Source organism: Ammodytes marinus (genome assembly GCF_949987685.1).
Source record: "Ammodytes marinus genome assembly, chromosome: 5".
Lineage (NCBI taxonomy): Eukaryota > Metazoa > Chordata > Actinopteri > Uranoscopiformes > Ammodytidae > Ammodytes > Ammodytes marinus.
In genome coordinates this window covers 5379898-5396585 of record NC_137234.1, presented here as the reverse complement: position 1 = coordinate 5396585, position 16688 = coordinate 5379898, and the positions used below count along the sequence as shown (strand labels likewise).

The following is a 16688-nucleotide window of genomic DNA, read 5'->3' as shown; positions in this document are numbered from 1 at the left end:
GGATAATGGTAATCTCACTCATGTTAATGGTGTTTGTTTTTTCTAAATAGCTTGATACAGTATGACCTAAATTGTAGTATTTTTTCTTATTTAAGTTGTCTGTTGAGCTTATCATTATTGGATTTTGCACCTTTTTATGGTGAAGAATAGGGGTTGCACTATAGCCTTGAAATTCAGACCCACATGAACAGGCTGAGCAAGTTTAAATTTGCCAGTAGCAGGTCTGGATTTCCAGGCCAGGGTTGGACTTGGTCTACCAAACCCTTTTCAAACTACTGTGTATAGGCTAAAGTTGCAAATGGCTTTGGATTATTTTTTTAAATTTGTATTATTATTTTCTCTATTTTTAAATTGTTCTAAATGAAGATTTCTTTAATTCATTCCTCTCCAAACAAATTGTAATAATTGGTTTAACCTCAAGTTGTTCCTGCAGTGCCATCATCAGGTTAGAAAAGAACATTTGTATGAATAGCTAAGTATGGTTGTAGGATTGTCATTTCATCTGTTCGTCTGGTTCAAATTTGGAAATTGATGCAAAGACTAAATTACAAATTATATTTATATACAGTTTATTGTACATTTATTGACATTCTTATTGGTGCACCAGGTAGCACAATGGGTAACACTTTAATAATATTAATTTTGAAGAACAATCAAAAGAACACACGAGAGACAGGCACTTGTTGGAATACCAGCCTTGTACTTGAAGGAGAGACGGGAGGGCAGAGAGTGGAGACGGTGACAGCTGGAGCCTGCCAGTGTTAAAAGAAGCTGTGTGGGTGAACTGTGGTCCAGACAAAGCACAATAAACCAGGTAAGAGGCAAAGAAAACACTCAAGAAAGTCTGTTGTTCAAAGCTTAGGCGATTTTCTAAGCACTCTCATTTGTCTTAATGTGGGTCAGCCTGTGTGTTTATTTTCCTTTAAGAAATTACATTTAAAGACTTTAGTCTGCGAAAGACCATTTTATATTTAAAATAAAATGCCTCCTGAATAGCCACTGGCGTTGATTCATTTGAAGAGTTTTTCAAATGAACTTGCAAAGCCTTGAAATGCATTTAAAATAGGTCATTCACCACCGTGGACTTCATTTTTTGATCAGCTGCAGTCATGCAGTTTGGTCGTTCATTGTTGAATGTCTGATCTTCTTTGAACAGACAAACATAAAGATTTAAAACAGTGACTGTCTGAAACTGCTTGACTGCATAAAGAATAATGGCACCGTTGTGATGAATTTCCTATTTCAATGTCTTAACACTTAGAAGGTTGATTGGTTGAATGCTTTGTCAGGACCTCTGGAAAAAAATAACATCACTTAAACTATCTCACACATTCTTGACTTTCATTCATAACTTTTTTTTCTTCCTACAACCACACAGCTAGATTGGGCTTTGCGTCTCCACAGTCTGTGGGGGTAAGTGATATTATACGGTGGCTCTTCTGGTTGGCCCAATGGGAGAGGTGGGAGGTTTCTAGTCGAACAGTTTGGCGGATGTGGCCTTGCCGTCGTACTTGGAACCTTTTCCATCGAACTCGGAGGGAAGGATTTCAGGGTCGAACTCCTTGTGGTAGCTTTCCAGCTCGTCTCCGTGCACGAAAACCTAGGTCAAAGACAGAAGGGTTTTGAGACAATCCAACATATACATGAGTGGAGAATAAATTTGAGTATTTTTTTTATTATAATAACATGAGGTTGGAAGTCTTTATAAACTCATTGCAGCAAAGATTCCTCGTTACAAAACTGACTCCTTGATAATTGTGAAACTGAACATTGATAGTGTGTAATGTGAATAGTTTTTTCTTTCTTTTAGTTGTATTAATCATCTCTTTTGTTTTCTGAACACAAAAAACTAAAACATAAATCTACAAATTGGATTAAATCTCTATGTTCCTAGTTTTCGGCTGGTACCATTTTCTTTAACAACTTAGTCTGACAAAACCAGTCAACATGCCAGGTAGATAGTTTACCTGTAATCATCATCATCATCATCATTATTATAGACTGAATGACATTGTGTGTAACTCACTCTCTCTAGCAGCTTGCCCTTCATGAGAGGTTTGACCACGTTGTAGGTGGTGGTGAAATACCAGGGCTGGTGGATGAAGTGCACAGCTTTGAAACGGGCGGGGAAGGAATCCTGGAAACAACAAGGAAAGAAGTCAGAGGGTTTGGTAATAAACGTTTTTTTTCAAAACAAGTAAAAAGTAAAAGAAGAAAGCATGTTGATTTTCCTGGAGTTTTTATACTCTGCACTTTACAACTTCATTTTTCAACTGCTTTACTTAAAAAACATTTTTAACATTGAGGATCAGTGTTCATTTTATCATCGTAAAGCTCTTCCAAGTTCAATTAGAATTGAAATGCCTTGCTCAACAGCATCGGGGTGTTGCGTGCAATTATGAGAAATATCTGACTACGGTAATATATCTTACCATGCAGAGTATACAGTCTTTAAAACAAAATCCATCTGAAAAACTAAAACTCAAACTTGGCTTTGAAAGTGAAGTCCGCTATTCTGAGAATGCTTGTTGTCATTTTGGTTTGGAGTTTTTTTTACATTTGTATAATCTCTCATTCATAACCTGCCCTAGTCTCTGAAATGGATTTTAGATTGTGTTGACCTGCAACATGTCCACCATCTTCTTGAGCTCGGTGGGTTTGATGCCGGACGCCTGCTGCATGGTGAAGCCTTTGAAGTTCTCAATGATGCAGAAGCCGTTGATCTGAGTCTCCTCGTTCTCCAGCAGCTTCTCCAGGATCACACAGTACGCACGCAGAATCTGAACACACACACACACACACACACACACACACACACACACACACACACACACACACACACACACACACACACACACACACTGTATCATTGTTGATTTGTTCATATATTGTTAATTGTCTGAGTTATATTACATTTCGTTCTAAAAAACATGACAAAAATGCATTTTTAAGACCTGAACAATACAGAAGCTGTATTCAAAATATGTTCTATAAAAACGTTGGACACAAATATGTTTTTAAAATTGAAATAAAGATTTAAACTCTGACTTTAACCGACATCTATTGATTCAATTACTGTATTTCTGAAAAATATGTAATGCAAAAAATAATGGTTTTAATGTGAGTAATCAGCTGGCAAAGTTTCATGATGGTATCTAGAAGTACATTTTTTTACCCTATTCACCTGCAACGTCTCACCAAAATGAGAAGGGAATTCATATGCTATTGCCGTTCCAGTGCTTTGTGGGATACGTAGTCCCACACAAAACCACTCACTCAGTCACTCAGTCACTGACCGACTGACTGACTGACCTCATCGAAGGTGATCTCCTCGTAGTCCCAGTTCTCGATGTTGAAGAGCAGCACCACGCGGCCGTACTTGTCCCGGCTGTGCAGGATGCCGGGGTATCCCGCCTCGATGGTGCTGCGGACCGCCTCCGGGGTCAGGTTCTCAAACAGCTCGGGGTAATCCTTCCTGAAGCGCACGTAGCCTGGGGAGAAACACAGGGACAGCTATGGTCACACCAGGCTGAACATTTGATTTGGTATTAAGTATTGACTGGTCATTTTAGCCATTGATACAACAAAACAGGTCCATCTGGAAACATAAGAACCAGAGTTCCATTTGAATTGTCCACTAACACTCATATTTATTCATAATTTACTCAGGGACAGGGGGTTCTACCGTCACTAGGGCTGTACATTTCATTTGGTATGAAGTATTAAAGGTGGAGTCAGAGATTCTGGAGAACGCTTGTTGTCCAAATCTCTTTTTGTCAAAATCACATCAGTGAATATCTCCTCACAATCCGCTACCTGTCTGTACTGCGTATTTGGTGGAAAAAATTCTGGTGTGAATATACACAACCTAGGCTCTGTAAACTGGTATGTAAACAAAAGTAATGTAAACATAGACATAAACATAAACATGCCTACAAAAGGCATGTTTCTAGCCCATTGTAGCTAGAAACATGCCTGTTTACAGAGCCTAGGCATTGTATTAACACTGGATTTGTTTTGGTCAGCTCATATTTACATGTACTGTTTAGAATGCTTTTTTTATTTTGCATTTTCAAGCTTTATTTGATAGCACAGAGTTGAAATGGGGAGACAGAGAGAGAGGGGAGATGACCGGCAGTAAAGGTCCACGGGTCGGATTTGAACCTGCGACCACTGCAACGAAGGCCGGAGCCAATATGGTACACGCTCTATCCACTATGCCACCTGGCCGCACCATAGCATTCTTTTGAAACTCTTTGTCTCACCCTTCATAAGCTCGAAGGCTCTGGGCACGTCGTACTTCCGGGCGCGGATGAATCGGACCAGCATTGCGTCCGGTTTGGGTCCGAACGTGTCCTGCACTCCTTTGGCCAGTTCGTCTCCAGCGTCAGCCTTCTCCTTGATAATATCTCTGAGCTCCTTCACGGCCGCCACGCGCTTCTCATCCGTCTCATTCAGCTCATCCTTGGCCTGTAGCGGGCGCCACAGCACACCGTTAGCTCAAGTTATGGACTAAAAATATACTGTCAAAACATACATGGAAAGTTTTTTTTTTTTAAAGCTATATTGTGTATCTTCTGTCGCCCCCCATGAGGAATTCTGAGTAATTACAACAACACTGTCTGCGCATCTACATGAGTTAGGCCTTCGGTGATCAGCATTACATTTTATTCCTTCTGCTGTACGTCCAGGCTTTTTCTTAGCAGTACATTTTACAACTGAAACGTTTTGCTGAGAAACTGAAACTCCTGCGCCAGTGTCGGGGGTGGAGGAGGGGGGTGACACCTGTTTGTGAACGCTGACATACCTTCTGCTTGGTGTGGTCGGGCAGGCTGGCGCAGGGCCCAAACACTGGCCCGTGGTCCTTGACGGTGAGACGCTCCAGCTTGGCCCTGAGAGCCTGCTCCTCCTCCGACACCATGCGGTAAGTTCCACTCTGTACAGAGAGAGAGAGGGGGGTCAGGGTGTTTGGTATAAGGCTGGTAAGGCTGGGTTATGCACTGTGGCCTATAGGTGTGTTATATAGAGAGAGAGGGGGGTCAGGGTGTTTGGTATAAGGCTGGGTTATGCACTGTGGCCTACATGTATTTTTCAGAGAGTTTCCAAGAACAAATACCTTGCACATCTGAGTGAATTTTGAAAAATGATGACGTGTTTGACACGTGTGTGTGTGTGTGTGTGCGTGTGTGTGTGCGTGTGTGTGTGTGTGTGTGTGTGTGTGCGTGTGTGTTTGACAAGTGACAATATCTCACATGAGTCTTGTTTTAAGCAAACTGCTGTTTTAAGCAAAACTACCGTGTGCTATCACGTTCAAGTAGTTCATTCTACTTTTATTGTAGGATTTAAAAAACAAATATGTAGCACAACCACATAGACAGGACTGGACATTTGATTGTAACATAATTCGATGCCAAAAGACTTCTGAGGTTCGATCTATGTCCGACCACACGCAACCATAGGTCATTTATAGTAAGACTATAGTGTGGTTGTTTGGGCCCTAACTTCTTTATAAGACCAGATCAGTGAAGGCTCAAGTTTTTATTTTCCTCTATTGCATGTTGCTTTGGACAAAAGCTAAAAGCCTAACAACGCCACACTAATTCTCTCACAAGACTTTTTGTTTACGCTCTTCATCTAATCCATGTGATAGAAAATGCCTTTCCACCACTGTTTGCAGGGGCATAATCAATAGGCCTCAGTGTGTGATTAATCTCCCTCACATGGATCCAGTAAAGCCTCTAAATATGTAGTAAGAATGAACAGTAGACCTGAAGCAGGGATCAGAGATTAGCAGCTAATGCTACTATACTGTAGCTCTTTACAACATCCACAACAATGGGCTTTGGTCTTGAGAAATGTTGAGCTGCATCAGAGTTCACACAACTAGAACATGAGTTAGGTGTTTGTCTTCAGGTATTACTCGCTCACAGGCCTTAAAGCCTCTGGAAAATCTAAAATAGTTCAAATTAATATATGATGATATCAAAGTTGGGTTTCTTAATAAGCTTTTACAAAAGTCTGATTGAAAATAAATGTTCATAAAAATTATAAAACAGTTTTTTTTACTGGCGCTTTTGAAAGGTCTCCATGGCAACAGTCATTGTTTTTGTAGAATGTTCTGGCAAAGAACTGCCGTGATTGGTTTAAAATACCTTTAGTGTCATAAGAACTAGCGCATATCTCGCCTCATCTAAAACCAAATGTCTGTAAAGTTTATCAAACTTAAATGACAATATCTTACATTTGGATTGATAAATATGCATAACTCTTTTCAGATGCTTTACTATGATGCACCCAACTCCCCAAACCTACATAGTTGGAAGGATTTTGTGCATTTGGGTTTGAAGGGGCTTTAACCCTTTAGTAGCAGCTTAGGAATGCATGCAAAACCCTTCTTTGATTATCTCTTCTTCAGAGGACAAGTTTTAAGGTAGTTAGTAAAAGTGCAAGTACTTACAACCACAGCCATGTCTTCTGCTCTTTATATCAACTTTTTTCGGTGCTGGTGGAAAAAAATTAAAAATGATTTGTATGCGATTCATATTGAAACAATTGACACAGTGTATTTCATGGTAAATCCCTCTCCATCCCACCCGCTCTCAGATCACACGGTACCTTGATTTGGCTATATTTAGACGCTTGTACATTTTTGGAAGATTTAAAGTCGACCATCTTTTTTTTTTCTTAATCAACAGGCAAGTCTTTGGTGTTCTGTTCTGTTCTGTATAACCAAAGATGTTCAGGAATTCTGTGATGAATTCACTCAAGTAGAACAACTGTTCCCTTAAATCTCCCGTAAAGTAGATAACGAATCCTCTTGATCTAATACTAATTGATCAAACCACTGACAGACAATTTATCTGACAATTGTGAAAATCGATATAGCATACAGCCGCGCTCAGCCTCTTATTGGTCAGTAGTAAATGTAATTCAATTGGGTTGTAGACGATTGCTCAAACTAAACATGCAACATATTTAGTTAACTGGTTTTTTATGTTTATTATGGACCAAAATGATCAATTAAGGAAATAACAACATACACAACAATCCATAATGAATTGCCTAATTAAAAAATACATCACACTTAAAATGAGTGCCGTGGAAATCTACATTTCCCTGTTTTCTTTGAAAACCTTGAGAATCTCATGGGTTTGATGTGCAGACAAAATAATGTAAGGTCTACACACCAGCTAAATGCTATGAAAAATACTTTAGCTTTTTCAAAGGAAGCCAAAGGCACACACAACTATTATGTCAACAATATGGCCTTCCTCAGGTGATAACATTATATATGCTCTCTTAGTAGAAGCCTAAATCCAAAGCTGCAGTATACCACGAGCTCTGGCATTTTTTGGATTGTTTGTCACAGTGGGAATGCAGCTCAGAACTTTGCCAGTGTTCGTCCCATGATGCACCATACTGAGCAAGTTATGAGCAACAATAAACTTCCCTTAATTAAATCAAAATTTAGCTCTCAAATACCTCGAAATACTAGAAGACATGTTTAGTTTGGGAGTCAAATGAAGCCAAATATCCAAATTTGTTTGTTATTTATGCTACGTTGTGAGAGAACACCAATGTGAATGGTTTAAAATCAGGGCTATTGAAGCAGAGTTTGTACCACATCCCATGGAGAACAGAGAGTGTAGGCAGTGGAGGAGGCTGAGTCTTACCTGACACAGATGAAGGTCAAGTTGCTGTCGAAGTGTGTGTGGAGCGAGGTGGACGGGACCCATCATTTGTAGTGCTGGGATTAGTGACGTCACAACAGATTACATCCGACAGATTTCCTTTTTTTTTTCTCTTTTTCAATCAACATAAAAGTGGCAATAGCAGGACTGGGCAATAGCAAAAGGTTTTCCCAGTGTTGAAAGGGCAGGACGTGCATGATGTAATCTTGAGTTTACACTTTAAGTTAGAGGTGGTGGTTGGAGGGGATAGAAAGGGGGATTTTAATTCGCATTCCTGGGAGACTTGGGAGTGAAAAAAGACCATTGTGAGGGTGCTGAGTCGCTGATTGATTTCTGCAACGTGATTATCACACTCGGGAGGCTGTGTTCAAATGGTCTGTTTCACATGTTTAGAAGAAAGATGTTGAACGGGAGAAAAGACTTTTGTGAAATTTGGTTTTATAATTTTATCTCAATGGCAAAAGGAATGAGTTGGTTTTATAAGTTTTTAAAATTGAAAAGCCAAGTTGATTTTCTGGACTCTGAAAACTATAGGCCGGGGATTTAGAAATATAGCCTCTGACTCCATAGTTTTACCACGCAATATAATACGCAACCCACATCCGTAGACTACCAGTAACGTCTAAACATTTTTTAAACAATAAACATATGATATATAAACTATATATAAAGTCTCACCATTTGCTCATTCATGCAAACATGAATTTGAACATGCAACAACTTCATTCAGCAACATGTGACTACTAAATAACTGGCAAATATTTGATAATAAGTTAATTATTCCAGTCCGCAAAAATGTGTACTTCTGCTTTTTTATTTTTTTATTGCTGTGAATTGAACATATTTGGGTTTTAGGCTGCGAGCAATCTGAAGGCGTCAAATCAAGCTCTGAGAAATATCTTTAAAACATTTTCTTTTAACATTTCTTAGACCAAAAGATTAGTACAAACAACTTTTCAAATGTGTAAATAATGGCAAGGTAGAGACTTTCCGGCAAAGACAATTAAAAACATGAAGAACATGTTGTATGATGTACGTGATTGGACCAGTTTTTTGCTGTTGACATTCACAAGTCACATGAGATCTTTGCCGTAAAACAAAAAAAAAAGCTTAAAAATTTACTCAACATCTCTTGTGTTTACACAAACGCACGCACAAACGAACGAACACACACACACACACACACACACACAATATTGGATTTAGACTCCATTCATATCAGTTAACGTTTGTGCTGTAGTGAGCATTAAAGGTGTTAGAGTGAAGGTTTATATAATGTGATCAAATGTGGGAGCACTTCAACTAATCGGACACATGCACGCACACACACACACACACACACACACGCACACACACACACACGTCTAATAATAACTGAGTGAGATTATGATAGATTGTATAAAAAAATCTCTAGATTAAACTCCAGTGAGTGAGCACAGAGAGGTGTGAAAACATATTAGCAAAGAGCCACTGGACAGTTGTTCTTAATGCCTTTGTCATGGGTACGCTCATCCAGGAACTACAGCGGGCATAGTAAAAACACTACCACTTTTGTCCAAAGGGGGTGCAAGAATGAACACAAACTGAAAGTTCCTCGGAGCACCTTTAAAGAAATGTTTTCAGATGGAGTCAGATTGTCGGGGCCCAAAGCATAAGAGGTGAGGTGAGCGAGGAGCCTCATTTACCTCCTGTTGTTTCATCTGTTAACAGCCATCAACAGTCTATGGACATGTCACCGTTAAGTTATTCACAAGTTCCCCCCTCTCTCTTTCTCTGGGGCCTCCGTATCGCTAACGTCACCGACACGTTTTCCTCCTGATGCAACAGTGAAGGAGCAGGCGGCCAACCACTAAACCTGCTAAATCCAGATCTGCTGAATAAAGCGATTTGGGGAACAAAATTAGATGGATTGGGCAAACAATGCAACTCTCTGTTCTCTCCTTATAGCCTGAGCTGTGGGGCCAAGTCCAGGCTTTAGATGTGTGTGTGTGTGTGTGTGTGTGTGTGTGTGTGTGTGTGTGCGTGTGTGTGTGTGAGAAATAACGAGGACATTTACAGAGCAGTGGAGCATATTTGACAAACTATGCATCTCCACCAGCAGCTCACTGTTTCATGTTCACTTAATGTGAGTGAAATTTGACAATGAGTCGTAAACTAGCGCAATGCTCTCATCTTTAGAATAATGGCTTTAGCTTAGAACATATAAAGCTGCAGCATTTCAACTCAGTTAGTTATGTGTTTGTATTTTAGATCAGGGTTCCTACAGCTTAACACACATGGATCCAGGAGTTTTGTAATGCCATTGAGAATTAAATTCAAGATAGATTTTGCCAAAACTAAAAAGAAAAGGGTTGTTTACTTAACTTTGATAATTTTTTTTTTGGTATTTTATTTCACGTCATTCAAAATCAATCAATCTTTATTTCAGACTGTCAAATAGGATATGTACAAAGTAAAGAATTGTATTAGATATATATACTGTACACACAATATACAAAACATCAGCCATTTTAAGAATTTGTGTGCAAGCCGTCATGCAAGTGTTTTCTTTACTGATAAGTATCTAAAGCAGCTTTGTTAGAATCTAAATCATGCTACATACCTTACTTTTATATTTTTTATGAATTGAATGCCTTTCAATACCTTTTAAAGGATCTGCAGGACTGCTTTCAGTCAATGGGATTTAACTGGGAATGCTAGGAGAGAAAAACAAACACCACAACCTTTCATTTAACTTAATGTGTTTTCATACTCTTTTGGGTCAGCCCTCTTTTACAGCAGTGGATTTCTGTGACCTTTTCTGGACACGGTGCCATTGGATGATTTCACATCCTGATCCAGGGTCTGTGACACACACTCTAAACGCTGGGTGATCCTAAACAACAGTAGCAGAGCCGGTTTCACCCTCTAAATGCTACCGCTGCTGTTAACAATGCTGCGTTTAATGCTGATGTGGCACTGGATCAAACATGGCGTCATGGTTGGGATATTTTCCAGTGAAATTAGTAATGATGCAGGGCAAGCCCACAGACGTAAAAGGATATACAATATAAAATAAATGTAAGCACTTTCAAATGTGTTAGCATTTCTTATAAAGCGACATTGGATGCATAATAATAGACACAATTATTAGTGATGGTGTTTCATTTTAACACGATGCCATTTTATTAGGACATTTAACAGCAGCTTACAATGAGGTGTGATTTAACGGCCATTACAATTCAACACAACTGTAACAATGAAACACTCAAGGCCACAATTAGACGGAGGTAACTGCAAGTGTTTGAAGATGAATAGGAAAAGAGTTTGAACTTGTTGCCCTCAAGTTGTTGATTTTTAAATGCCTTTTTGCCTAAACAGTGGAAAACATTTTAAAATGCTACAACTTGTGCATTTTAAGAAACAAACTCAACTGACAAACTCAGCTGTGTTTTCAAAAGTAGCTGCATCTGTGGCCTAAAACCAGCATTCATGTTGAATTTGTAGTTTATTTTTTTACTTTTTCGAGTAAGAGCAGATAGTAAGAAAACCCTAAACTAACTGCATAATATATTAAGTTAGTAACCCAGACACTTTATGAGCACCAACACATTATCATTATCAACTCTGTCACACTAACATCTCTGCAGGAATCACAGCAAAACAAATATGCTGTTATAAATCCAACCATGTTTAACATGTTTAAAATGAATAAGTTAGCATTTTCATCAAGCATTTAAGTTCCCCGTAAGTGATAGAGTGAATCTTCATGAAACTATGGAGATAATCTCATCACCTTCCCCACCAAAAATGACCCTTAGTACTTTACTTTTCAGATCATCTTTGACTAACAGTCACATTATTTATCTATTATCTGAACCTGCTCACATGGATGTATCGAGGTATTTGTGATAAATACTCCTCTCTCATTGGCTGTCGTCTATGACATCATTAGGCCAGTACTTGTCCTGCATGTAGTGGTTATAGGAGGCAGATTGGTTTGGTTCGTGTTGAGCGTTGTTGTCGGTCAGTTTTTCGTGCAGTTCCCGTTCCCACTCGCCCTCCACCAGTTTGTAAAGGTCCAGAGAAGCGCGAGCGTCTTCCACCGAACAGTGGCCTCTGCTCCCCACCTGCAAACACAAAGACACACACAGACACGTTCAAACCAAACCCAAATCATAATGGCCTTCTACACTTTAGTTACGTGTAGATACCAAAAGAAAAATAACACTGAAGAGATGCTTGAAATGATGAATTTCTGATTTCTGTCTTCCAATTTTCCTTAAGAGAAGATACTGCAGGTGAATAAGGTAATCATGTTTTACTTATAGATAGAACACTTGGACAGTTGAATACTAACATTAAAAAAAATTTTGCAGACATTTTTAAATAAATATGTATATTTGGCAATATCTTACTAATTGTCCATACATTTGGATCTCTTTAAAAACCACAAATCCAGATGGTGGATAAGCCCAGAGTTAAAGTAAAATGTTAATGTTTTAGACTTGTGCACAAGACATGTTGTGAGCACGGCTTTGAACAGTTGGAGAATTCAAACTTCTCAGTGCCCTCTGGTGGACAAACATCATGGTGACACTTTCTAAATGAGTTCCCAATTTTTTTTTTTTTTTTTTAAATAAAACATTTACAGTTTATGAAAGCTGAAAAGGACTGACCTGTATTTTCCTGTTGAGCAGTTTACTGGCCAACACTTTGAGTGAAGCGCAGCGGCCGTGAGGGAAGCCGGCCAGTCGCCTTAGTAACCGTGTGGTGATGGTGTCTCTGACCATGTGACCCGGGTGCATCAGGTCCAAAGCCTGGAAGTCGTTGTAGACGGAATGACCCACGACCACTTTGTCCTTTAGTATACTGAGGATCTACAGGGCAGGAGCCAGGCATGAGTCAGGAGATACAGGCAGAGGATTGGGTTCAAGAACACAACTCTAAAAGATTCACAGATAGCAGCTTTGTCACTGCAAATCTATTGTGACAATTTTTTTTTTAAACCAATAAACAGTTGCCTTTATTTTCAAGTTTGAAAGCAGCTCAACATGGTGCAATACAATTTTGGTAAATAAACACTATACATCTCTTCTGTATTTCACTTTGGACTGAAACAGTCGAGACATTTAATGTATGCTGCCTATTTTAGTCATCTTCTTTTGAAGCTACATTTTATTTCAAGACAATTCATTGTATGACTGAAGAGGCCGACTGTTTGGCAGGAGTAAAACTAATTATTTTAAATTAGACAAAGAGGAGAGTCTTGTCCTGTAAAGTTATATTAGGGTTTTGTATTGAGATAACAAAGTCATAAACCATCTACGCCTTAACCAAATAAAGAGAGAGTTCATAGTTTTGGCCTCACCTCGTCCCGGGCCTGAGCGAAGGGCGTGGCGTTGAGCAGGTGATGTTTCCTGATTCCGCTCCAGCGTGTCCTGTAGTCCGTGACGGGCTGAAGCGGCCGCACGTACCGGTCATACAACACGTTGCCATGGTAGTCTATGATGCTGCAGCGGGCCAGCTCACTGCAGCGCCCGCCCGGCCCCGTCCCAACCATCTCACAGTCTAATGCCACCACAGCCATCGGGGCAGAGCCAAAGCAGGGGGAGCTACGACCGCTAGCCGGGGGGCTCAACTCTGAGAAACCACTGTCCACCTCCCACCTGTCTCTGAGGGCTCTAACTAAACTATGTTGCTCCAACGCTTTAGATTCAGATACACTGGAGCTCTGATTATCACAGTTCAATGTGCTCTGACTGTATCGTTCTGTATCGTTCAATTTTGTTTTTTTAAACAGTTTATTTGTATCCAGCTGTTCGTTGTGGTTGTCTGTATTTTTCCTCTTCATGTCAGCAATGATCATTTTCTGCTTACATTTTTTCCTGGTTCTGGCCTGTTCCAAAGCACGGAGCATCATGGTCTTTTTGCACAGATATCGGTAGTTGCTGAAAAGCCCCCGCGAGGTCCCTCTAGTCCTATTTGACGCCTCTGCCATCATCAACCAACGACGCTGGCACTGAAGTCATCTCTGAGGGAAGGAAACAAAAAATCATCATTAAGGAAAGAAATTCAGTAGGTGATCACTATTGTACAAAATGTTTTTATTTTAAAATCTACCAAATTTCTTCTGGGCAGTTTAGCATAATCTCAGTTATTTTCTCACTGAGTGTGTGTACTTGCAATATGAGGTAAACAAAGCAAAATAGAAAAAAGACTTTAATTTTGAATTAATTCATGTAATAATATGTATATAGTTTCAAATCAATCTTTCAAACAACAGTTAGACATTGGACGGTAGGTATTTATCAAGGTTTTTTCAGATATTTAAAAAAATTAAAATAATTGGTAGAATATACTTTTAAAAAATATATTAAGAAATGCCTCTTGCATTAACATCACACAGATCAGCATGACATGATGTGATATGCTCAACATTAAACATTTGAGTGACACACTTATTGTTTTTTTTTAGTTGTGCATTTTGAATGAAATGAAATAGAATAATAACAAACCAAATTTAAAAACAAACAAACCTTTTAAATAGATCATAACTTTGTTTTATCCTAAATTGACCCTAACCCAAAGTAATGATTTTCACATTTGAATTGACAATTTTGATATTTGTAAAAATGGTCATGCTGAGTGGCATTAAACCTGCAGTGTGTAGAATTTTGGGTTTTATTTCCTAGCAGATTTTGAAGAAAGTAATTATAATATCCATAAGTACATTTAATTTAGTGCATAATAGCTTTAGTGCTATTTTTTTTTATTATTATTTTTTCCCTTAGAAAGGGTCTCATATATGTCCATATTTCTGCATATTTTGGACCAAGGCCTAGTGCCGCCATCTTGAAAGTGTCATAGTTGGAATGTCATCAGGTGCATTGTTTAAAATGTAGAATTGTTCTTGTCCTTGAAGGCCACTGTAGCTTCTGTTATTATTCGAAAGGGTTGGGGTTACCCAGGGAGCGTTGCATTCTAGAACTTTGTAGAACTTTCTTGATGATGTCATATTACACACTGCACCTTTAAAAGTCCAACATGTAACTTTGCTGTGCGAAGTGAACCATGCAATAAAAGAGAGTGACATTAGTTACAACCGTAGCCTGTAAAACGGTACAACCTAAATAAACGCAATTATTTCACAGCCCACGTGTGATTTGGCAGACGTGGCCTCGCAGAAATGTCAGTTGATTGACAGCAACACATTAACAACAGCCCAGCCTGTAACATACTGTACATACCGTCACAACTATACGTAATGAATCTAACAGCCACATAACCTAATTAATGTTTATTTAAGAACGTCTTGAATATATTTAAGGGGCATATAAAAAGTTACAGTGCAACCAAACCAAAAATACAAGCACTTCGATGTTTCTTTCCTTAACAGCAACTACACTGTACACATACCGCGCTCGAGACGCCTTCCTGAAAATGTGTGTTATTATTTTTTAACTTCAGAGACAGTTAGGACACTACAAGTTTAATGAAGCTATACGAGTAGGTCCGATGAAAACAACGTTAGCGTTATGTCATACAGACTCCCACAGCAAGCTTTAGATGCCTGCCACGTTGAGCAGGCCCTGATAAGGAGCGGTGCGTGTTTTGACCAAACTATCGTTATAAAAAGCCCGTGAGGTGTTTATGAGGTCATTTCTAAATCAGGCCGAATATAACAGTAGCCCCTACGTGTTCAGAATCATCGGACATTTGTGTTTTTGAGATGTTTAAATGTGTTGGCAGTCAAGGCAAACTTTGATTGACAGATATTTCAATGCAGTTCGATGTTGTCTTGTGAAAATACGTATAACGCCACATTTAACATCACTACGCGGGTAAAACATGTTTCGTAAGACTAATGTGAACATATGAGACTCGTTGACTAAATAAAACATGACAGAAATCCATAACATCTACTATAAAAATATGAATTTTCTAGATTACCTTCTGCAGCACGTGTACTCGCTCAGACTGAACATGTCTGGACCGACATATCTCCTCTACTCGCCTTCTGATTGGTTGTTTCTCTTCTTCGTTTGTTTTTTGAAGCCTTCAACACTAATACCGAAGGAGTCGCCGCCTATTAGTTCTAAAGCGATATTGCACCAACAAATTATATTATATTCAACATTTCATTTTTAATCACTTTTAAAATAGTACTTTTTTTATGATTCAGATTGTGACAAATGGTTGATTTGAATTCAACTAATTAATTCATATTTCATTGGTTTAAAGAAAAAAACTTGCTTAAAAAATCAGTTGTGGTGCAGTTTTCTATTCTGTTATGATAGTGTATGTGGAGTAGTTCTCTTTTTTGTGTTCAAAATTGTTGGTGTAATAATCAACAGATGTAAAATATTATTCAGTATAAACCTATTTGTACTCAAAATGACCCAATTAATATTGCTGCAAAAAAGTTTTTTTTACACACAAACAATAAATAAACAATATTGTAAAATCTTGTAACACAAAACTTGTATTTATTTTACACTTTTGTTATATTTACTAGTTGAATATATTTAAGTTTTATTTTGGCTTGAACAGAACAAAATATTTCAAGGGTTTGACTGTGTTTTATACTTATTATATGTCGAGATGGTAAAAGAAAATAACCCCAAGTTCCCAAACAATTAATCAATTAATTGAAAGAAAAATAATTACCTATAAGAAAATAATCATAGGTTGTAGTAGCCCTATGTCTAAGTTTAAACCTCGTAGAGCTTAAAGAATCTTCTTCAATTTGACAACACGTGTGCAGCATTCAGAAAAAGTGCACTGCAAATACCACAACTCAACAAATGAAGAAAAAAGAAAAGCACCGCAAATAGTTTACAGCACAATGGAAGGGTTTCCAGAGGACACTTAAAAGTGATGCACTCAGTCTCTTTTTGGTGAGAGGTTTGGGATTCATGGTTTTATTGTAGTGCAATCACTGTCAAAATAAAAAAAAAACTTCCAAAACTTTAATAACACCCTATGAGTTCTGCTGTATTTTCAGCACGTTTTCTA

At 38.5% G+C, this 16688-nt stretch overlaps 2 protein-coding genes across 2 annotated transcripts; both read right to left on the bottom strand.

Moving 5' to 3' along the window:
• Window positions 1–1471: 1471 nt before the first annotated feature.
• Window positions 1472–6543, bottom strand: rlbp1b (retinaldehyde binding protein 1b; the record flags this gene model as incomplete). The annotated part of the gene is made up of 7 exons (XM_080028148.1): window positions 6458–6543; window positions 4808–4936; window positions 4266–4470; window positions 3313–3491; window positions 2622–2780; window positions 2027–2137; window positions 1472–1600 (listed from the first exon to the last, which is right to left on the bottom strand). Exons 1-7 carry the CDS (start codon window positions 6467–6469, stop codon window positions 1472–1474), a joined length of 924 nt encoding a protein of 307 aa, XP_079884274.1. The 5' UTR covers window positions 6470–6543.
• Window positions 6544–10842: 4299 nt separating this feature from the next.
• LOC307250972 (apoptosis-enhancing nuclease-like) lies at window positions 10843–15680 on the bottom strand. Its single transcript, XM_080028257.1, has 4 exons — window positions 15624–15680; window positions 13042–13704; window positions 12350–12550; window positions 10843–11800 (listed from the first exon to the last, which is right to left on the bottom strand). The coding sequence occupies exons 2-4, from the start codon at window positions 13672–13674 to the stop codon at window positions 11597–11599; spliced, it is 1038 nt and encodes a 345-aa protein (XP_079884383.1). The 5' UTR covers window positions 13675–13704; window positions 15624–15680; the 3' UTR covers window positions 10843–11596.
• Window positions 15681–16688: the final 1008 nt, after the last annotated feature.

Bases quoted from the DNA above. Each gene is read 5' to 3' on its own strand.
- LOC307250972 (XM_080028257.1), bottom strand. From the start codon at position 13,674: ATGATGGCAGAGGCGTCAAATAGGACTAGAGGGACCTCGCGGGGGCTT. The intron at 12,551-13,041 runs GTGAGGCCAAAA...CCTGCCCTGTAG, and splicing joins TCGCTCAGGCCCGGGACGAG to ATCCTCAGTATACTAAAGGA. The intron at 11,801-12,349 runs GTCAGTCCTTTT...TTGTGTTTGCAG, and splicing joins TGCTCAACAGGAAAATACAG to GTGGGGAGCAGAGGCCACTG.